At 40.1% G+C, this 23,451-nt stretch overlaps 1 protein-coding gene across 14 annotated transcripts in view; it reads right to left on the bottom strand.

The window, feature by feature from the left end:
• The window catches only part of LOC147233329 (R3H domain-containing protein 1-like), a 48,590-nt gene that overhangs the window by 20,572 nt on the left and 4,567 nt on the right, over positions 1-23,451 (bottom strand). For 7 of the 14 annotated variants that reach the window (XR_015106269.1, XM_086148015.1, XM_086148008.1 and 4 more), the window contains exons 2-11: positions 19,826-19,988; positions 13,895-14,093; positions 9,653-9,670; positions 8,857-8,946; positions 4,392-4,506; positions 2,824-2,902; positions 1,665-1,724; positions 884-1,024; positions 558-666; positions 266-361 (exon numbers count right to left, since the gene is read on the bottom strand). Coding sequence is in view for 13 of the 14 variants with exons in the window: in XM_086148015.1 (XP_086004141.1) it covers positions 266-361; positions 558-666; positions 884-1,024; positions 1,665-1,724; positions 2,824-2,902; positions 4,392-4,506; positions 8,857-8,946; positions 9,653-9,670; positions 13,895-14,053 (867 nt within the window). In the remaining variant the exon portion in view is untranslated. The remainder of the gene's footprint in view (positions 1-265; positions 362-557; positions 667-883; positions 1,025-1,664; positions 1,725-2,823; positions 2,903-4,391; positions 4,507-8,856; positions 8,947-9,652; positions 9,671-13,894; positions 14,094-19,825; positions 19,989-23,451) is intronic. The other 7 variants (XM_086148007.1, XM_086148016.1, XM_086148011.1 and 4 more) reach the window with 2 other exon arrangements.

Genomic DNA, 23,451 nt, shown 5'->3' on the forward strand with positions numbered 1-23,451 from the left:
TAAGTAGAGAGAAATTTATCGTCATAAAATCATATGGAACACTTGAATATGTACAGCTTGCATTGGAAATGTTTATCTACCAGATTGAAAAAAAAAAATGAGTTTTTCAATCCCACCAGAAGATAGAAAATGGCCGAATATAAAACCAAGTCTAATTGCTGGGAAAGAGAGAACAACAGTTCAAAACTCAAAATGCACATGAGTAGATGGGCAGATTTCTGCAACACACCCCCTCCCCCATCCCGCCTACACAAACAGCTCTCACATCATGTGCAAATATCCTTTCTCTGGCTCGTTGGTACTCCTCCTCCCTCTCCTCCATCGATTTGCTCCTCTTGTCAGCTTTCAAACGCATTCGAATCTGGCAAGGACACGTGCGCGCGCGCACACACACACACACACACACACACACACACACACACACACACACACACACACTTCTTTAGCAGCTATGTCAGGGACGCCAGATTGTGCCACTCTTACCAACATGTCAGAAAAGAAAGTGACAGCTTGGTGAGGAGGAAAGGGGGAGAGGAGGAAAAAAAAAAAACACCTACCGTGCTGTCTTCGCGATCAAAGCTGGAGTTGTCTCGTTTGAGAATGTAGCGTTTCTGAAAATCGTCCGCCCTGTCATCCTTGATGTGCTCGGAAAATTTCTGATCAGGTCTGTTGTGTGTATGGGGGTACAATGGGGGGGTACAACAGTTCGGAAGTATTTTAATTTTCCAACAGATGCTGGCAGCAACATATGCTAAACAATAACCACAAGCACTAATAATTAATTTTGTTTCTGATTGCAGCAAGATTAAAACAGCTAAGGTATTTTGGGGAAAAAAAAAGAATCATCACTGCCTGAGACTCAAGAGACCAAAGAGAAACGCACATTCTGGTATTGATGGTTTTGTTGATCACCACTGACTTTCCGGTGAGGTCCACATTATGGTCCATGCCAAAGTAGGCTGCCACTCGGTGTAATAGCATTCTGTGGTAGGACGTCATGGGAGGGAACGTTCTGTTTTGGCTCCTACAGACAGGCACAGACAAGCAGATTTTAATTAATTTTTGATAATGCAGGAGTGTGAAAATAACATAGTAGGCAAACATCTGAATCAGCTGCAAACCAAGCCTCGGCTTTCACTAAATGAAGCTACAGCTGTTTAATCTGGCGGCAGTCTGTTTTGATTTTACCTTGAAGGCATGTAGCTGCTGCCACGGCGGTTTGAAAAATGTTAAAAGCACCTATGACAGCAACATATGCTGATGCTCACTGGGGGGGGGCGGTGTGTGTGCTCACTGTAAACAATTAGGACTGTGGTTTGTATTAAAAATGAATGAGACATGAATTCCCCCTCCAAAAAGAAAGCGTATCGAGGATATTAAAGCCATAGCCAATGGGAAGGTCGGCGGATAAATGCTCTTAACTAGGATTGTAAATCAAGAGGAAACAGCAGGAACCAACAGCTGTTCACTTTAACAGGTTGAAAGGGTTAACCTGTCCTAGAGAGCTCTTGTAAAATTTGACTATGATGCAAAGGTCTTTTAAGATGTCATTTTTTGTGAAAGGAGTACAAATTCAACAAAACCAGAGACAGTTGTGGTATTTGACTGTAATAATCCTAAATGAAGGCACAAACATTTTTATTGATTAAAAAATGATTACTTACTCGTTATTGCTGATGAAGTCCAAGATGTCCTGCTCAAGCTTCAGCAGCATGATTCGATCCCTTGACAAATGAAATACAGAAGACATTACAAACAATTCAAAATGTCCTTTCCCTTTGAAGTTTCATGCTAAAAGGGAATTACTAGCATCCGCTAAGTATTAGCAGAATTTTTGTATTTATGTTAAACGGGGTCTGATTAAAATCAATGCTAACATCTTCGCGAGCAACTACCAAAGACCTCTAGTCTGATCCAGAAAAGACAGAATTAACATATCTTGATTTTCATACATACTGGAACACTCGAACACTGGAACAATAATTCAATAATAGTTTATTAGTTTATCAGTTTAATAATTTACTATAATGTTTACGCTACCATTATTTATTATCAATGCATATCAGAATGCACTGCAGACAAGTAAGAATTTCATTGTACAGGAAAACACGTTTTCACACTGTACACATATTTCACGCGCTCAAATAAACACTTTGAACCTTGAAACAGATATTAATTAAATGTCGCATGAGAGGTGAAGAGTCAGTTTGGGTCACCATTTTAATTTGTAGCCACAGGGAGAAAGAAAGAAAAGAAGATCCTGAGTAAGAATCATTTATACATGAGGAAAATTTAGAAAATTAAATGATGAGGGGGCTGGCTGATGCTGCGCTACAGCTAGACGGTCACAGCGGCTCCCCGAGCTTCTCAACATTTCGTTTCATCATAAAAGGCTCTCTGTGAATTTGTGAAAGCGTAATGTGCTGGTAAACTGCTTATTCAAAATACTCATTTGCTCGACTGACTCCCCATCTCATAACTGTCAATTCTTTTGAGGAGCAGTTTATACTCTGAACAGAGGAGGTTAAAAGTGGTGTGACCCGGCTAATAAGCTACAAATAGCTCCCCCCATGTCTGTTCCATTACATCTTTAGTTTCTGACCGTCAGCATGGTTTGCCTTTCCTTGAGAGGGTATCATATCTTTTTTAAATTTCCTAATAGCTGAGGTCAACACTCTCTTCCGTGCATGTGAATCCATTAATTCTTCCCCCTGCGCTGAAGACTTCTTGTGACATTTTTTTCTTTTTTTAATAACTGGTTTCAGCGCCTATAGCCTTGACAGCCACGATACTCTGGCACGATAATTCCATTCACGCATTTACCTGGGGTTGCCTTTCAATGTGTTGACAAGGAAGTCGTGGAGATCAATGCCAGTTGAATCTGTGTAGTCTTGACTCGAATCTAAACAGATGACGTGACTTGGAATTAAAATCTCATTTCCATAAAAAAAGTGATGTGCACAAATGATCAGTCCTCACGGCTACCTGCACTAATTGCCACAATATGGAGCTCTTTATATGATTAATGGCAGAGTTTGAATGTTCCACTCCGTCAGCCCGCTAAATTAATGCTAAACTCTCAATGAAACCCATTGTGAACATTGATATGCAAATGAACACACTTCAACAATTATGACAGGGTAAAGTTAAACCACAATTGTGAGGGAGAAATTTCACATTTGAAGACCAGACGACTTGATGTTTTGCTACTGGTGCGAAAGATTCGGTTTGAAATAAATAAACAAATAAATCCGTCACTTTTCAAGATACAGAGAAGTAGTCGTCCTGCGAATTCACCAACCGAAGATTCTTGTGCGGCAAACAAAAGGATAGCACCCACTGGTGGGAGTTGAGGAATACTGGGTCTTGTTCCCTTTGCTGAGTGTCTGGTCTCTATAATTGGACCCTTCCTCATCAGTGGTGTTGCTCCACAGAGGAATGCAGACGTCTTTCCAGCCAGTGGGAATCCATTTAATTGCTTCACACCTTGAGCCCGCTGCAATTAACTGAATCACGCCAATTATCGGCCCATAATGAGATATCATTTCTAATGGGGGGGTACTTTTGGGCAGCCCGGAGGGCTTGGACAAAAAAAAAAAAATGAAAATGTATAGGATTACATGTTCTTCATGACACGGTAGATTACTAAATGCTGAAATTTGGATGAGTGACAAGAAATGATTATCAATAAAAGTATTAAGCTTCATTTAAACCATCAATAATTGGTGTCACCGGACTCTCCAGGCTATTCCAATCCATGTAGAGCGTATTTGCTTAAGTTGTGCAAATTTGACTGCATTTTATTAGTTGGAAATTCAAATAATATGGCTCTAGAGAGGGGCCATGAACTGCTTGATATACGTGGACCATGTTACGTGGATTCATGATGTGACTTTTAGACCACAGTATGCAGATTGAGTTCCTGCAAGATTTGATTTTTTTTGCATGTGATATCAAACCTACAGCATGGTGACAATTAAAAAAAAAAAAAAAAAAAAACATAACTTGAGTTGCTCTGTATTTGAATGCAAATGCCAAATGGTTAGATCTATTGGGCACATCCTTCACCATCCTCACGAAACTACTTATACTTGGGCATTTGGCAGGAAATGTGGCAATAACATCAATTAAAAGTCAGAGTGAGGTGTTCTTAAAGGAACAGAGATGTCAGATCTGTTAGCATGTAGATTAAAATTGATCTGTCTCATTCCATCTCAAACATTTGCTGTTCGGCTGCCAATGTCCTGGGAGGCTAAGACATGATTTAATTTTGAAAATTGTCACTTTAATACTAGTCATTTATTCGCATTTGCTCATTTGCCAACATGTGTTTCTGTTACCAAAACTAATCGCAAAGGAACCCTCCCCCCAAAAAACTGCCATTTTCTTACCTCTTGACAGCATTTTTCTCTGTGTTTTTTCCGATTTCTCCAACTTGTCACAGCTCCCCTCTTTTTCAGCTTGTTCTGGTTTGCCTCGGTCCCCCTTTTCAAGGAGGTATTCATTCTGCAAGGGGAGGAAAACAAATGTACCGATGGTGGGTTATGTTCGCCACGTGGCCTTGATTCCACCATTGTAGGCACAATCTGACAAACAGAGCTTAGCGTTAGATTTTGAATGTGACGTCTGTTCTCAGGGATGAATAGACAAAAGACGGCCGTTTGAAAAGGCGGTGTTTAATACAAGCCTTTAATTCTCCATTATCCTGCCTGAGGTACTAGGTTAATTTAAGAATAGCTCGGGCAAAAGAGGCCACTGTAAGACACTTAAGCTCTCCTGGTTTATCACTGAAACCTGTTTCCTTCATGGTAATAAAGTGCTTGTGACCATGAATTCAAATCACTCTGCCAATTAATCTTGCGGATTAGCTTGTGTTTTTTTAAAAGCGAAAAAAAAAACAAAAAAAAACACTTGAATAATACACGGATTGTGGACACAATATTTATCCAACACAGCACATTTCATTTGTTAATAATAAGTAGAGAATTCTTGGCGAAGTAAGGGAAAAAAACTGCTGCAATCCAGTGGAATGTTTTGTGAGAAAAAGAAATGAAAGTCCTTGGTTTACCCTTTCAAACACCTCCTCACTACACGCCTACAAATTCACAAACTAAACAGTCAACCCAGAGCACTACCTGATTAGCTTTTCAGGCAATTCTACAAAGGCTCGAAGAAAAGGTGAAGAGGAGAAGGACTGCTACTGCACCAAAAGTGGATTAAACGCAACTCTGCAAAGCCAACGCAAGTCTTACATGGTGTGTGCATATAAGAGAAAAAAAATGATTGAATGAATGAGTGAGTGAAAGAAGGGTGACACGGTGGGGCAAAAGCAACTCATAACTGAGAAAGGTCACGAATTTGATCCCCGAAACAGCTGTGGAGCAAGATAATGAGACGCTGCTTTCTGCCTCATTCTAAGACACCCCGAATGTATGTGAAAATGTAATATGCTAATGAGAACTGTGACTGACTAATTGCCTGAGCAAGACTGGGAGAAAAGTGGAAATGAGTCGGGGTGTGTGCGTCGCACAAGTGACAGCGAGTTCATGTGTGCGCGCCCGTCAAAGCAAAAGGATTTGTCTGGCAAGAAGTGATGTTTGCTGCTTAATGCCACCCTCGGCATCACATGGAAGCCGCCTGGTTGATGTGCAGCTGTTGCGAGCTGCCTCATTTGTTTCTTGACATCCATTTACCTTGAGAATAAAGGAAAAACAGCGTGCAAATGATGGTCCTCTGAATGTGTAATGAACATGCTGTCAGTCTAAAACAAAAAGTACAGCGTGTATTCAGAGGCCTTTAACTATTGGCCATTGATTGGAATTGACAGCCGGGCGTACAATGCAGGGGACTACACAGCTTTTCAGGACGTGGAGATGGTTAAGGCAGCCTATGGATCCATACAGCCTTTTGTTATTGCCTACAGCTTGACAGTGAAGAGAGATAGCCCTGTCAACTGATGGAAAGAGGAAATGTTTAGACTTTATGGGTCCGGGATTTCGGCACTCTAAAAAGCAGATGTTTGCTCATGTGCATTTATGCAGATGCAAACATTCAGACAGATTTAAGATCACTGACAAGAACGAAATAGTTAATAGAGAAGTGGGTGGAATACAAGAAAACCACAACTCTTATACATTGGCATATTTTGAGGCATCACGAGTTAGGATACAATTTGCTGCCACTTCCTTCTTAAGGGGCTGTCAGTTACCACAGCGGTCCCTGACCTTTTTTGTTCCAGGGACTAGTTTATGCATGAAAATGTTTCCGTGGACCAATTAGAGGTGCGGGGGCTCATATAATAAAAACTATTGTCAGTTGACTGTATTTAATCTGAATAGAGCAATTACACTTTATATTTGGCAAGCACAAGATTAAGTGCAGCAGTAAGGTGAAGGTGGAAACATTCGTTTTTCAAAATGAGATCCAGAGGGTGTAATGAAAAAAAACTTTTCTTTGCGAACCGGTGCCAAATGATCCGCGGACCAGTTCCAGTTCCGGGGACCAGGGGTTGGGGACCACTGAGTTACCGCACACCTTTTCAAAAGCCCGATTGATTTCATGATGAAGAATACATGTCCAAGATTGTATAATAGAACTGGACAAATGGATTGACATGGAATATCACAGTGCTTGTCAAAATATAAATCCAATTAGTTTTTCTTGTTCTATTAACATGGAACAGTTTAGTGCGAAGGTTTTTATTTAAACAAGTAAGCAATCATAGCTACACGTCAAACTTTCAGAACTAGACACAATGCAGAAGACGTTTGCATGAAATTCCTAAGGCAGATATCCTGAGGGATGTCATATTTTTAACTTTTCCTCTTGTGTTTGCAGAAAACACAAGACGTGAGAGAAATCACAAGTATTATTCATGAGAAGGGATTCATATGCTCACATTTATGGCACTTCATGATACTGGCCAGCTGTTATTGCTCCCATGTGAAATGTTGACCCTGAGATTTGTCCTGTTCATTCACAAAATAATTAGTGACAACATTAGCTCACACACGCTGCCCGGTCAAGCTGTAGGCTACTGAAATTGGCTTTTGCATCTTTTGGAAACCATATGACAGATTCACACGCGGGGTCATAGCAGCAGTATACAATTGAGGAGGATGAATAAAGGATTGTACACAAAATAAAAAAAGTATCTTCCTGAATCTCTCACACTATGTCAACGGCAGGTTGTGGTCCTTGTTATACATTCAGAGTGGCCAGCAAGTCAATTGTGGACAAAGCAGACCAGGGACAGAGAAAGAAAGTGGATGCCAACTTGGTTTCCCCATCATTCTGTATGTGGGTTGAAACCTTTGACCAAGCTGGCAGACAATACATTCAAGAACAAGTCTGATTCGAAACACTAATGATAGTAAAGGTCTGAGAGCAATATGAAAAACCATCTGTTTCAGCAAATGTTAACAAAGAGACTAAGATTATAAGAATGCGCAGAATTTTGAGATAACAGAAAATGTTGATCTCAAATGACCTGCATTTTGTCTGTAATATTCTGGTGCGGCCCTAGATATGTTGTATTTTCATCTCCAGCGTCAGAATCATTACTGACGAGCCTCCTATGTGGAGCTTTGATTGCAATGAAAATTCTGATATGGGAAAACACTGGAAGACTTACTTGTGGGCTTTAGACTGGCAGAGGAAAGTCTCATATCTATCTTCTTCCTGAGCCCAAATTAGTATTTTGATGTAAAAAAAAATAAATAGACATTTTAAATTGGTTTCCAATGAGATTAGTGTCTCTCTGTTGTTGGTTTACAATTGCTGCTCAAAAATACTTTGAATATATCTATTCATACTCAAATTCTCCCCAATCAGTGTTTGACTATTTTGCATAATAATTGGATAACAATTTTTGATTCAATGATGTGCTTAAATGGTACAACACAAAATGCAAATGTTAAATTAGGATAAAAAGAAATCTGGTCAGGAAAATAAGGCAAAATGGGAAAAACATTTAATGAACTGAGAGGTTAGAAACACTTAATCTTTACCTGATGTGGTTCAAAACAGAAGTTTTACTGTATAGGAAAGGAGAATTTGAACAGGAATGGGCACTGTTATATCTAAATGTGTTGTTTTCTGAGTTGTTATTGCTTTGCCTCACCCCCTCTAGGTTAGGTGCGCCACGGAGCCATGCACAGAGGCGTCTCGATTCTGGGTCCAATAACAGGAACAGGGGAAATATCAGGAGTATTCAATTAGAGTCCTACACAGCTCTCAGAAGCTGACGTGTGGAAATTGTAATTTCCTCTTCATGATTGATGGCAGTAATACAGGACGTTGTGTGAGTGCAGATGATGAGGGACTGTTGTGGGAATAACACCGCCCTCTGGTTATGGGGCAGGGTGCTGACTGGCTGAATTACGTGGAACAGACACACCTTTCTGCGTGTGTGAGTGTGTGTGTGTGTGTGTGTGTGTGTGTGTGTGTGTCCAAGCCGGGAGCTGTGCAGGGTAGCAAATAATGGGAGGAATTTCAGAAGAGAGGGGGGGGGGCTTTGGCTGGAGATATGATGCATAAAGAAGAGTTGGAAATTAATGGATGTCCCACTGTTGGGGCCTCTACACTTTCTAATTCTGATGATGGGATGTTGTTATCAGTCTGCCTCAGCCAGGTATTTAATTTGTCAGATGGAGAATACACATTAAGCACTGGAAGTCTTATGTCTTAACTGTGATGAGTGGATCCATGGTCAGCAATCCTACATGTGTAATGATAGCTTAGCAAAATGGGCCAGCGTTGAAGCAACCACTTATATGTCAAATTGATGAGATGATGAGATAAACTCCATGTGAACACAGAGTGGTTGCATGTAGATACACTCAGAAAGGTTATTACCTGACAGACAGCTGAAGGCTCAGGTATAGGACAAGGAAAGGACTCTTCACACACTGCCAGGCTCCGAACAAGCTTTAGCCTGGTGTTGGACTGAGGAATGGGGGTGCGAGTAGGTGGGCAAAGTTACAACCAGGCGCAGACAAAACTGTATTAATATCATTATGGTCCAAAGTAAGGCACAATTATGGGCCAAAGTAAGGCACAAACAGGCAGTGGGCAATAATCAGACAAATCTTTTTGTCATAGACCAAGAATGTCATAGACCTGTCCGCTCTGATTAACTCAAAACGTAATCAGAATAAAACAAAAATTGGAAATGAAAGAAGCATTAATACATGGATCCATGTTGAATTATTCTGGTCTTGGCAACTGGACTTTAATTTCTTCACTTTGAAGACATTTCACTGAACTTCCAGAACTCAAGAAGCCTCTTGGATAAAGGGTGAAACATTTTCAAGTGAAGAAATTCAAGTCCAGTTGCCACAACCAGAAGATTGACAAGAATCCACCATGATCTGGATGACTGAGAACCTCGACAGACACATAGATTCATGCTTTCTTATGGGACGTCAGCAGCGAAGCCTCAAACAAACTTTACTTCGTGACTTATGTATTCCTAAATCACAGAATGGAAGTTATTTATGATGTCCACAACCATGAAACATTTAAACTGCACGATAACTTGTTTGACGGAAAAAACAAAAACGGAACAGCTTCCAACTCAAAAGCAAATAATTTGAGTGCACGAAACGGTATGTAGCATCCTTGCATATCATGCAAGTCGAGGATACTATACCTTAAAGTACTTCACGGGCTGTCCATACGTAAGGGATAATGTTGGAGGCAAAGTGCAAAAGAAATAAGGTATCAAACATTAATCACAACTTTAGGGGAGGAAAAAAAGAGGATAGTTACATTTAATAACCAGTAAAGACTTTTTCAATTAAAACATGCTTGGTCTACAATTTTGTATTGATTCACTTTTTCAACAGGGCTCTGGCAGCTCAAAAAAAAAAAAAAAAAAAAAAAAAAAAAAATCACAAGACACTAAGAGAAAACAAACCAAATTAAAACCAATATCATAACTGAGAAAGTAAAGACCAAATTATATGCATTAATCTGCAAATGCAAGAATGAATATTCCCTTTGCTACAGAATATCACGTGCTGAACGTTCACCATGTCCTGGGAGTGTGAATTAATTTTTACAAAGCATATGCTTCCAAAAAGACAGCACTGTAGGGCCCCTGCCTCAAACACACACACACGCACACACATTGTAGAAAACAAAAGCCAGACACTTGGCTGCCAGGGATTCGGGTCAGTGTTGTGTGTTCCACCCAGCTCCATTTAGCTGTCATGTGAATCAGACCCAGGCGCTGGAGGTGAACTTGGAGAAAGAAGAGTCCTATCGCCCAACAGTGTGTGAGACAGCTTGGTGCCTCTGCGCTTCATGCACTAGTGCTTGTGTGTGTGTGTGTGTGTGTGTGTGTGTGTGTGTGCGTGTGTGTTTTGCACATAAAACAGAAGGTCTCACAGTAGTGTGCATAGAAGAGCTGAGGAGGGGAAGGGACCTAGCAGGAGCCAATTCAGACTAAATTGTATCAGAGCCCAGTACTCTGGTTCCTAATCCCAATATGTGTGCATGCACACACGCACACACATCTCTGTCCTTCCCACCTGTCCTCTAAAAATCAAAAAGACACCCCCCCCCTCCCTCATTGAGCTTGAAGGCCAAATAACACACATAGAAAAGTGAAATGGACTGCTGTTCGCTCATCTCCAATGCTTGTGACCTCCTGTGCCCCCTTTCCAAATCAGGTAAAATGGATGTGGAGGAGAGGTTGGGTGGGCGTTGGGACTATGAGCGCACCACTACACCAGTTAATTGAGCGGTGCGGGGCCAGTGGGGAATGAACAATGCCGGCAGGAGATAAAGGAATGGGACTGGGGGAGCGGGAAAGGGCTGAAGTCAGCAGAAGTAGGGCAGCCAGCAGCCACCTGTCCTGCTGCAGAGGACGGCACTGAGGAGTTGGAGGCAGATGGTGACAAAGTCACACAGTTTGCCCCTTCCTATGTTGGAATGCTTTTATGTTACACCGCCCCTCCATTACTTGGGCAACCGCCACCCCCTACCTAGTTATTTTTTGTTCCCATTCTCTCCCCGCTCCATTTTCCCCACAATGAACATTTCAGGCATTTAACCTGGCCTTACAAGAACGACAGAATTAGATTTGCCTCCTCCACAGCTGAAAACCATTTGCAGAGGTCAGGCGCGTCAGCGCTGCTAGCACATCTTGGCATGTATTGTCACCACAAAGTTATTATGAGAAATACAATGACTACAAATGGCTGGAAAAATCAGACATGTGGAGATGTCAGTATTCTAAGAAAGACAGCAGATAAACATAAATCAGTTTTAGAGGGGGCAAGAGAAGGGTGAGTATTTTGCTTGAGCATGTAAGCGATGACACATCTTGCAGATCAGGCGGAGTTTCATCAAGAGGAGAAATGTTCGGAGTAAATGTACTCGTGTAAGATTTCAAACAATCAGTTCTTGGATGTGTTGATGTACTGTGGTATTGTTTACAGTACTTGTAGTGCTTTCATGTGTTACAACTTTGGTCAATCAGAGCTTATTTATACTCCACACATGAACAATGTTCTGTTGTAACTAAATGTCAATACGTTTAGTTAGCAAAAACACTGAAAGCAGGGTAAAACAAAACAGCAATTTAAGTGGTCGCTATTTCCCCGATGAAACAAATATTTTTAGTATTCCTTTTAAGAGGCTTAGGTAGCTCAATTTCCTGGTCATACCCAAATCAGTCCTCATCAGTGAAAATGCAAATAAACTATACTCCAAAATTAAGAGCTTAGTCCTCCAGTTGATTCTAAGGAGTTAAGAATATCACTTGGCTGGAAATATGGTACCCTTAATCAGTTAGAACAGTACGAAGAGCTTTCACACTAAGAACCATTAAAAGCATCCTCAGATAAGCTGATTTGGAGGACGTGCAATGTAACTTTAGATTAAGTACAGACAATACCAGTAGAGACATAACTATTATCTGTCATGGCTTACAGACACATTGACGCTGATATATTACTTGATAAATATGGAGATCGAATTAGTAATGAGCTTGAGCCATAACAGTCGAGGACACAGAATGAAGGGGCAACCTGCAGGAGTGGCCATGTTAGAATGGATGATTGTTGTCGCACATGCTCAAATGCTACTCCAAATAGCAGGCACTTTTAGACACAGGGAGCGCATTGTGAATACTTGCAAACGTCAACATCCCCGTCATTCTTTTCTTGTTCTTTGTGTTGGTGGTTTGTAGCAAATCTGTGCAACATCTTTTCCAGGAGACCTAGTCTCGAGCATGCTTTTTTTTCGTAATTTCTCGCATGTGTATTCATGACAAACACTTCGTTTTGGGGTTCAGCCAAACTTCTAAGGGGCTTCTCCAGGTGAAAAATCCTGTTATATGTGACCTCCGTTGCCACACAGTAAAGCAGTATTCAAACTATAATCACTTCATGCAAGTTGTTTTGTTCAGTAAAGTACAGGGATCTGACGCTTCAAAGCAAAGTAATGTGAACTATGCTCGAGGCACAAATGTACTGAATTGCCCAAGGAAGTGCACATGATTTCTGTTTTTCATACAAAAGACATTTATTTCCTTGGAAAGTTTAATATCCCTTTTGTTCTGTGAGCTCAGGACAGAATCACAGTCTCGGCTGGCGTATGCTCAATTTGCTGATAGAGCATGTTCCACATATAATGGGTCAATGGCTTATTATATTGACTTAATTGTACCACCCAAGCTGGTAGAGAGGGTACTTTCATCCTTCTGCTTAATTTATATTTTTCTTCTCTTTTACTCTCAATATTTCCTCCTCCTATTTTTCAATACTTTTGTTCTAAAACATCCCAACAACCTTTGAACTGGTCTTCAACTACTCCTGATGTCCCCTTCTTCCCTGCAGCTCCCCCATGCTGGTGTCATTCTGTTCCTCAGGGCTACACAGAAACAGGAAGTTGGTAGATAAGCCTGGATTTGAGCTCCAGATTATCTGCCTGCCTGACTTCTTAGCTCTCTCTGCTTGCAACCACAAGGCCAGATTGGCCTGAATCCTATTTTTAGGTTGTCGCAAAAGAGACAATCCTTTACATTCCCAGTTTGGATTTCTGAAATATACGAAATCTTTCATTGTTTTCTCTTTTTCACAGTCTTATATGGATGGAAAACACAACGAAAAATTAAACACACAACGGTAAGCACTAGTGTAAAAAGCCAAATTAACAACCACAATTCTGCAAAGTCCCAAAGCACAGATGTAGCAATGACACGGAGACCTCATTAATTAGCAGTTTATTTGAGGGATCTCAGCTGTGTTGTACCCCCAGCAGACCCACTGCTTTCCCCATTGACAACAGAAAACATTCACTAGTTTCCCAAGATCTTAACTGCATTGAGATTTCGAAGCCTTTTTCCATGGATTCTCACTTGGAGTGACCTTAATGTTATGGTGACGCATGGCCAAGCCTTGGATTATTATTTCAGGCAGTGCTGATTTTATCTGTCAGGATTTTTTTTTATTTTCTTTTTTGCTGAAGAAGCAGTGTAGGGGGAAGAAGAGGGGGCATCCTAAATCCTTCAGGTAATAGCAGATCCCCGGGGCAATTGGTGTTTGACACTTGCTGTGACTGACTTTTCATGGCGATGAGTGTGGAGAGAAGCAGTGTGGTTTGGTGGGGTGTCAAGTGTCCTTAACATGGGCCCAGCCCATTTAGGCTACTGACACCTCCAACATCCATGATTAGATGTTTTTCAGAGTGAGGCTAGAGCAGCTTCCCGTTCATTCACATGTGCTCCATCATATATAAACTAAGTCAGTGGAACAGTATATATGAATTTAGTATTACTAGTTGGGATTTAGAGCTGCACAATCGCAGCATTATTTTCCTCTCCCATCAGATTTATAACAAATAAAGAAAAGGGTGTTTCAGAATGACTCTTGCAATTATTTACCTGGTTGTCTCTCTTGTTGTTGCTGCCGTGCTCCTCTCGGTTGTTCTGGCGCTGCTCAGAAACTTCAGACTCACTGGCATTGTCTTTTGAAGGTGATACTTTATCGGTTGCCTCTGAAACCTTCATTGTTTCAGTGTCAACTTTATCGGACATTCTCATTGTAGAATCTTACTGGGTGATGCTGGCAATGACAGGTAACCTGCAAGACAGATATACTTTCATGAGGGTCAATTTTTTTAACCACCCAGAGGGATGAAGTACATTGAATCCCAGAAAAAGGGAGAATAATACGGTTATTACTCTAAGTATTTGACGGTTTTACCAGCAGTGGAAAACCAGGTCGCTCTCCAGAATTGTGCAAGAAATTCAGATAACCAACTCTAACCTCCAGTAGGGAGCTATATTAATGCCTAGCAATCTTATAAAAGTAATGAGGGCTGCTTTGTTTAGTTGAGTAGTCAAATCAATCATAATGTGCTAACATTAACATCTGAACAATCTGTTTCTTCTAAACACTTCAATTGTCAACAAATATTAAAAATGTCATGGCAAAAATGCATAAATAAGCCAATCAAATGCATCATGAATCCTTGATTAATGATGCAAAAGGAAAATCGGTTGACCTTTGGTCACGTCTCATGAATGCAAAGCTTTTAGAAAAAAAAAAAAAAAAAAGACACTGTTACTTATTTCTGTAAAGAGGTTTGGGAAAACTAAAATCAAACACAACATAATAATTGTCATGCCATGCTAAATACAATTTACAATGGGGCTACAAATGAACATCATTCAAAAAAAAAAATCTGGGTGGTGGACCAGCAGAAAGTCGGAGAGTCAAACACACAGTATTTATTATTTGACTCGTGTAGGTTAAGCTTTTACTTTTGGATATCTTTACACTTGGTTTCTGTATATAAAAAGGTTAAAACTTCTTTAAAATGTACAGTATATATCTACTACTAGAGTTGTAGTGATTGTAATGGAGTTTCATTTTTTTGTGCATGTGTCAGTTTTCCTATTTTTTTCCCCACCAATCTTAAATTATGTGCCGCATAACCACAAAGGAGTTTGAAACATTGAGATCAAACTGTGTTTTTTTTGTAGTAATTTATAGGTCAAGAAGTCAGAAAATTGCCAATCACTCATTCTTGGCTCCTTGAATTAATTCCAGATTTCTAAGGGGCGGTTTAAAATGCCCAAATCAAAAATGAAACGGTTTTTGTTTATTTTAACCTTTAAATTACACTGATAGGGCAAATTATGCAATATATATATAAAAATGTATTTATTTATTTCGATACTGGTGTGAAAGTGGCTTTACTTCAGCTACTGCAGCCGTCTTGCCATTTTCAACCCTTCCTAACAGGCTGGGTGTCCCCATTCCTCTGTCTGTCCTCTTATCAAACATACACCTTAGATGAAACCTAGCTGTGATGGGCCGCTATTTTTCTCTCTCCCCAAAACCAGTGGAAGTCAGAAGGAACGGGTGGAATGTCAGATAAGTAGAGTGAAATGAAATCTGAGCTTGGCAAATTTGTCTGGTTGCCAGGCAACATAAACTCAATTTCTCAACTGTGTAGTAAAAAAAAAAAAACCTTGGGTTGGCAAGTAGCATTATGAATTTTCTGGGCCACTGTTGTAGCATTTTTTCTAAGATTCACCGACAAGCACAATATTCTTAACTGTTTTTTTGGCCTTTCATATTTTCCTCTTGAAACAAAAATATTAAACGAATCACTCAAACCACCTCTCAGATCAGATTCACTTCCAGCCATTACCATCTATCAATAACCTCTGATGGGTTGCAAGAAGTTATCAAGGAAATATTTGCCTTGCCATTAATTATATATATATATATATTTTTTTTTTATAAAAATCATCCTAAATGAATGCTAGTCATTGCAAAGGCCAAGCTTCTTTTCAGTTATGAGCCATTGTTGGAAATGGGTGCGAGATGCCATGACCTCCTCATGTTAAAGTCATGGAGAGAGTTCATCCTTTTCATAATGTCCTAATTATGTAGTCGGACCCCATACAGGGAAACACATACCCGTGTGCAAAAGAAGGGAGAGAAGACATCTGGTACATGAGAGCTATGATTAATAGGTTAATTAGAAATGGGCTCATCAAATTCACTTTGCACATCAAAACTCTCCATACACATGACCAGCGTGTATGGGACTGGCTATGCATGTGTCCCAGCTTTCATTCATCAGCTGGGGAATCAACCTACTTAGCTGGCGGTGATCAAAGTCCTTTTCTTATCTGATCGCGGAGGAGCAAAACGTCTGGCTCAAATGTGATTGTTTATCTTGGTTTCCGAAGAGCTAAGACAGTAAGCAAAAGCCCCTCTTAGAAAAAGTGCCATCCAATTCCTCTGTGTCAGAGTAATTGACTTCCAGTGAGGTCTACTGGTCTCTGGAGCCCTTCTGTCATGCAAATGTACTGCTATGCCAATGCTGGGCAAGGAGGTTAGCTAAAACACAGCTGGGCACTGGAGAGTCAAATGTTGAATTTCAATGACCTGTCAGTGGTTTGACAAAAGCAACACCGGCTGCTGCTTTACATTATTTTTACATTCGGATGGAAAACAGCTTAATACTCCAGAGTGCTGCACGCGCCTTTGAATATTTAGTGTCTTATACTGACATTTTGATGAGTGAAGTCTCTCGAGTTACCCTGTTGACAATTTGCAATATTGGGCAGAGATTTTCAAGAGCCTGCCTTCTGATGGATGGCTTTTTTGTCTCTCACCAAATAATTCTTCAAGCATCTTGGAATAAACTATAGGACTACATTTAGCTTTAAACATATTGAACTGAACTTCTCAGCCCTTGTTGCAGAAGTAATTTAACAATATCTGTTCAGAATCCCAGATGTTCTTAGTGCCGGACAAGCTACCTTTAAAGTGCACAAAAGTATAGATTTCACAAAGAACGATAATTTGATAAACCCAAAACAAGGTAGTTTAGAGCAAATATGGGGTACTCCATCTCATTTTTTTCTCCCTTCACAATACATTAAACAACAGCGTTGAGTCGGTGCCATTCTGTGATCAGTAAAAACATTCAAGAAACAAACACACAAACAACCCATTTGAGGATAAATGTTTGACTAGTCATTGTCCCACAGATTTGTTGCTAACTGATGATTCTGGTCAATCTGTTAAGTTAACTTTTGACTATGACTTACAATTTCATTCAACTCTGAGTTTGAAAGGACGTCTAAAATGGATTTGCGACGTTTAAAATAAAAGAAAAAGGCTTAGTGTTTTCTGCACAACCATGACGCTTTGTAGAATGCGGAACGTGTTAAATTGCGATAATTATAGTAATCTTTATGTCTTCTAAAAACTAGTGTTTTACAAGTAATTTTTATGGATACACAAAAAATGACCAACTCCCGGTAAACATATATAAATGATTTTAAAACTGAAGTTAAATAGTGGAATCATAACCTTGTTTGTTGTGAGACATAAGCCTGCAAATTCTAGTGTCATTATCGGACCACTGCAGAGACTCGGGTCCTGATTTTCAGAGATGGAATACTACCAAGATACATGGTATCTCCCACAATTAATGTTAACAGCTACTTTACCCCCACTTAACTGAAAAATACCTTACATCATCAATGGTTGAGTTATTCATGGTTCATTCTTTAATTATTCATACCACTTATGCTGCACGCAAATTGTGAGGGGAGGTGAAAACAAAACTCAACTTGAACTGGCGTGAAGCTCAACATTTACAGGTCCCCTATTGCTCAAAAGGCTGCATTTAAAATAAATTACAACCATTTAGTCATTCATATCTTGGGATGTTGAGAGTGCGGCTTAGTCATATGCATTATTTTCTCCCTAATTGTTCTAAAATGTTAGGGAAATGCAAAGGCTATCTTATGGACTGCATTCCTGTTCCATAATATTGCAGCAGTATCATCGTACTAGTGATCCAATCATAGTAACAGCAGCTATTGGATTTCATCAGTATACTGTGATATCAGGGCAGCTATCTGATACACCCCCTTTACAAATGGTAGGTTAATTTATTCCTGTTTTTTTGAAAGTTTCACAGGTCAACAGGGATTTATCAGAAGTGTTTCACTAACAGTTTTCCTTTACTGATATTAACTAGAACTTGAACTGGCTTAAACTGAAATATATATTCTTTAAAACGGCATATATTTCTAGCCTTATATGGAGGATTGCATAATTTTCATCACCTGCTTCAATTTCTGAAATATTAAAACAACTGGAGATTAAAAATAGTCATGAATTTTAATCATTTACTTTGATGATAATCCTCCCAAAGCTTTTCCGAAATATTTACCATTATTTTCTGAGGTTGAGACGCACTCTGTATGTCTAAGTTTAACCCAATTTAACAGCAAAAACTTGGAAATATAAATTATGTTTCCTGGCAGATCTGTGATTTAGTTTTCCCTTGTTTATTTTTTGAAATTACACTTTCAGGTTGCATCATATTACTCAGTGTTAGAAACTGGACAACTTTGGTTACACTGAAGTTAATCATATTAGGTTTCATTGAAGTTAGGGTTACAAGAATCCGAAACTAGCATGTAATGGATCGATTCAAATTTTTTGCTGCCACTGCAAAAGCCCTCAGCCACACGCACAATGACTTCGTTAATTCTTTTTTTTTGTTTGTTTAAAGGGAGATGTAAATAAACACTTTGAAAAACACGTATCAGTATACTGATGTCAACCATCAGATACCATAACATCAGTCTGAATGTATTGCACCTTACCTTATTACCAGCAGTAATCAAATGCCCGGTTAGAAGATTTGGAGCAGTTTTTCCCCCTACTCAAGTCACAGGGTTTGCTATGCAAAAATTGTAAAACATGACAAATGTTTATTTGAAAAAAAAAGAAAAAGAAAAAAATATATATACTTTTTTATGCACGAGGGGTCAACCAAGTCATGTCATAAGACAAATGTTAGCAGTAAACCATGCTGTTGGGTGGTGGTTATCAACCTTTTGACTTGCAACCTCAAAGATAACATTCATTATTGTTGGCGACGCCCCATCCCTACATTGCAACCCCTTCCTCCCTCTTCCACCAATGTATGGATGGATACAGCGTGGCCCACGGTAATTAGGTTGTTTTCAGTTGTTCATGTAAATCTGTATTTCAAAAAAATTAGGTTGATATTTGCAAAGCTCGGAAGCTCTTGTAACTGCTGGTACTGGCCAAAGTCAATGGTCTAGGCAGAAACTGAAATTTGGGTAGACAAATACAAAATTGGAAGGGCCATCTTCTCCAAGAAAAGGTACATTACTGAACTTTGTTTAGCCATTTATCTAACAGGGTAAGGCTAAACCAGGTCAGAAGTTGGGACCATCTGGTTGACAAAGGCTGCTGTACAGGGATTTCTGAATGTGAAAAGAAAGGCAGTGTGTATTCATGTTTGCTGGACGCATCATCTTTTTGAAAACATTAATATTGCAAAGCATTTTTGTGTAAAAGGTTAAAGCTCTTGAAGCATGAAGGTGAGGCATAGCCCGAGTGTCATTTCAAAGTAATAGGAATATCCATTACTCATGTTTAATAGTGGTTCACTGATGACAGAGTGATATCAGGTAGAGAATGCATAGCTGTGCGATCAAGAACCGAAAAACATCTCTAAACTCCTACGGTAAATATGAGACTATGTCTAATGATTCTATGGTATGATCTTTAATGCCAGGGCTAAGAGATAAAATACCTAGAATATTGTTAAATATATTGAGATTAAATACTTTATTACTGTCAAACTAATGTAAAATATAACTATGGTTTGTCAGTTAACATGCAAAACAAAACTAGGACAACTTACAGAGATTGTTTCATTACACCAAAATGCTGAGTATTTATCACATTTCTTGGCTTGCTAATCATATAAATCAAAATCAAAACCAGAAACATACTTGGTGAGTAGTCGGTGCGTGGTGGTTGAGGCAACAAGGATGCAGCCGGTGAAGTCGATGAGGCTGAGCCTACCGAATCCATCCGATACTTCTTGGCCCATGTCTACTTCAGCTGCTCTGAACAGCAACCGGGTCCTCCAACACCCTCATGACCCCTGCTGACCTGTCATCGAGAGAGGCACAGGGTTAGCATAGTGGTGTTAGGGTTGGGCGAGGTGAGCAGTTAGGAGCATTTCTATGGGCATTGCCATGAAGGTCGTCCAGATTGACAGCATTCAGGATGTCAGCAAATTTCTAATTTTATTTATTTATTTGTGTATGTGCGTGATGGGGGGTGGCAAGTGTGTATTTCCAGGCCTGTGCGTGTCTCTGTGGCATAAATAATGGATGAATACAGAGATGGGAGCACAGCAGAGGCAACGGGAGGCATTAGGAATTCAGAGGGAAGCAGAAAGAGACAGCATTTCTCAGCTGAGAAATACTCTGCCATGTGGTGGCACATACATTTCAAGCTGTCATCTATTTTACAACAAATTCCTTTCCTGCTAAACTGCGAGGTAAAAGTGGTTGGGATAACGGATATTTCAAAAGGCAAAGAACAAAGCTGCTAACTACACAAAACCGAGCAGAAACCCTCATCATTTTAAATTGTTACGGTAGAAAAAAAAAAAAAAAACCTTTTACTACTATTTTCCTGTCTTTTAAAGGATATGTTTGACTTGCTGACTAAATTGTCTGGGCTGGCGAGCTTGGAGATTCATCATTTCATGTACTCCCAAAATCAGTTGGTTATTTGTTTTAGGTCTCATTAAAAAAAGACTTTTCAGATACAAAGTGGCCCTTAATCATCCCTTTCATTCAGCAATACTCTGTCCTGGCCTTGAAAATATATTTGAAGACCTACACTTAGTTAGCAATGTCCTTCCTTCACACTGCGAAAAAATACAACATCCCTGTTTGACTTAAGCCCTAATAGCTGCCATGTTTCAGATTATTTCCTGCAGTAGATTTTCTCATTGTCTTGCTGCATCCCTCTCTCTCTCTCACCCCCTTAATCTCTCTCTCAGTGAACTGGCAAAGGCACTGTGCCAACTCTGGCACCCAACAGTGCCAAAGCCTGCCTGATTCTTGCAAAACGTACTTGGTGAACCCCCCCCAAAAAAGGTCAAGTGGGAACTCTGCTCACTCCATAATACTCCTGACCCTGCAGCAGCACCATGGACTTACACAATGACAGGAGGGAGCGCTGTGCAGCAGGCTTTTGTTCAACTTGTTTCACAGAACCACAAACACAGGGCCGCTTCATGTTGGAGTTCAATCACAGATATGTTGAAATGATCTAATATGCAGTGATAGAAAATAAGAACAGGACAAATTTACCTCATCGGGCTTGAATATGAAAACAAACCTTGCCTAATGGATATTGCTCTCTTCAGCATATCTATCTCACACAATGACAGGTGTGATGCCCAAGGCAGCAGCCATTCATCAATGTCAATGTAATTTGATTACTTACATGAAAATACTACATGCAGTTTGTTGCAAGGGGAACCGGTGTGTTTTAAGAGCAACCTGAATCTCTTTCGCCTCATATCTGTCGGTCATATTTTCTGATGCTGATAGACATTCATGTCTCTCTTCTGGGTCTCAAAGCACTCGGCTGTGGTGACAATTAAAGCTGCAGTGGGCAACAGGAACAACTCAAAACATGAAATGGACAGTGGAATCTGATTTCAAATTCTGAGCTAGTCCCGCAGCCATCGCTCTCTCACACACACACACGCACACACGCACACACGCACACACGCACACACGCACACACGCACACACACCTCAAAAGTTGCTCTGACAGCAGTGCAGCTGACGTTGCCCAGGGGCGCTCTGGGTTTTATGACCAGAGCTGCTGAGCTGACATTGCAGTCGCGGATTAGTTGCCTAATTTCAAGACTTTACACTGACATTCTATGTGCGTGAGTGTCGACCGGCAGAGACTTATTTGCAGAATAATTCAGCAGAGCGGACACGCCCGAAAAAAAAAGGTTTTGACAAACATGGGTGTTCAGCAGTTTTTAACAAATCATAACACAACACACATGCAGAAATGTGAACTTGAGATACTCTGTCTATGCATCCTCTAGTATTGTGCCGGGGCTGACAGGGAGTGGTTCATTGGTATTACAGTCGCTGCAGAACGCAGCAACCTTAAAGAGGCTCCCTCTAGCACTGTTGAGTGTCACATCGCCCATTCACTCCACCTTTATTGCCATGCCCAATGGCACAGCAGCTGCCTCAAACTCACATGTGCACACACATACAAAAATACAAGAACTAAAGGTACTTAATTGCAGAAATTAGAAATGTTAATTTATGGTAATATAGGAGTACTTGATTTAAGCATAACTCATACTGCAGATGACACTCAAATGATCTTTTGAGGACCGAAGTTAATGTAAAGCCACGCACATGCGCACTAATATTGTCCGGACCAAGATTAATTGTCGAAATACTCACAGTGGGGTCATCATGTGGGTGGCAGTCAACTATCGTAAGTTAATGATACAGCAGGCTCTTAACAGACTCCTCTCATGGACAAATTGTGGCAAGCTAATGACTAAAAAAAATTCTATAATTCTACATAAGAGCAGGCTCGTGACGGTTTTCACATGCATACACGCGCAAACACACACTCACACACACACTTCAATATACCAATTTGCTTTCACCCTAATGCACACCTGCATTTTCACTGCAAACTGACCTTTCCCTCCCACACCTCTCTGTTCTGTATGGATCATGACTCCTGAGCAATAACCAGCTCAATTTTAGGTGAGGGAGCCTCAAGCCCTCCCTAAAACTCTGCTGTATCCTGGGCGGAACACAAGATGATCGCAAGAAAAGGGTCAGTAAAAAGACACAAATCTTCATCTTTTAATGCGTTTAACCAGATCAAAAGGAAAAATTACAGTGGATTTCTAAGAATCATGTTGAAAAAAAGCTTACGCATACACTCGCATATTAAAGATTGAAATCAAATATATGCCTTGCTGAGTCTTGGTAGCTTCACATGAAAAATGTAAATAAAAATGAAACGGACAATGGTTTGAGTGTTATCAAACATTTGAAACACAATGGATGTTAGAGCACGAGCCAGTTTTATAAATCACTGAAGCATTGTGAAACAAAAGCTCAGCAACAGATATAGAGCTCTGTGGGCGACAGTGTGTCAACCACTCTCTGCTTTTGAGCAGAACACAATAACAGACTGACATTTTACCCACAGAGGAGGCAACCAAATATTTCATGCCGATACTTTGATTTACAGACTTCCTAACAACCACACAAAAAAATGAATTTTGACTATGACAGCGTCAAGACCCGCACCCACCCTAATAAAATCCAGCTTCAAATAAACAGCTAATTAGGTTACTAATGCTGGTTTGCACTTGCGGTGCTGCAATAAAATTGATTTTTGTGCTTCGCTTAACTGAGTAACTAATCTCCCATTTTCTACCCATTTCTGCTAATTGCAAAGCAGGGAAAGCACTGACAGGGGAGCTATATAATTGGACCAGGAAACCATTAGTGTAAAGCCTGTGAAATTATATCACTTTCATACACTGCGTGCC

The sequence above is a fragment of the Fistularia commersonii genome, chromosome 6 (assembly GCF_037954325.1).
Source record: "Fistularia commersonii isolate RoL2024-O1a breed Wild chromosome 6, RoL_Fcom_v1.0, whole genome shotgun sequence".
In the NCBI taxonomy this organism is placed as follows: Eukaryota; Metazoa; Chordata; class Actinopteri; order Syngnathiformes; family Fistulariidae; genus Fistularia; species Fistularia commersonii.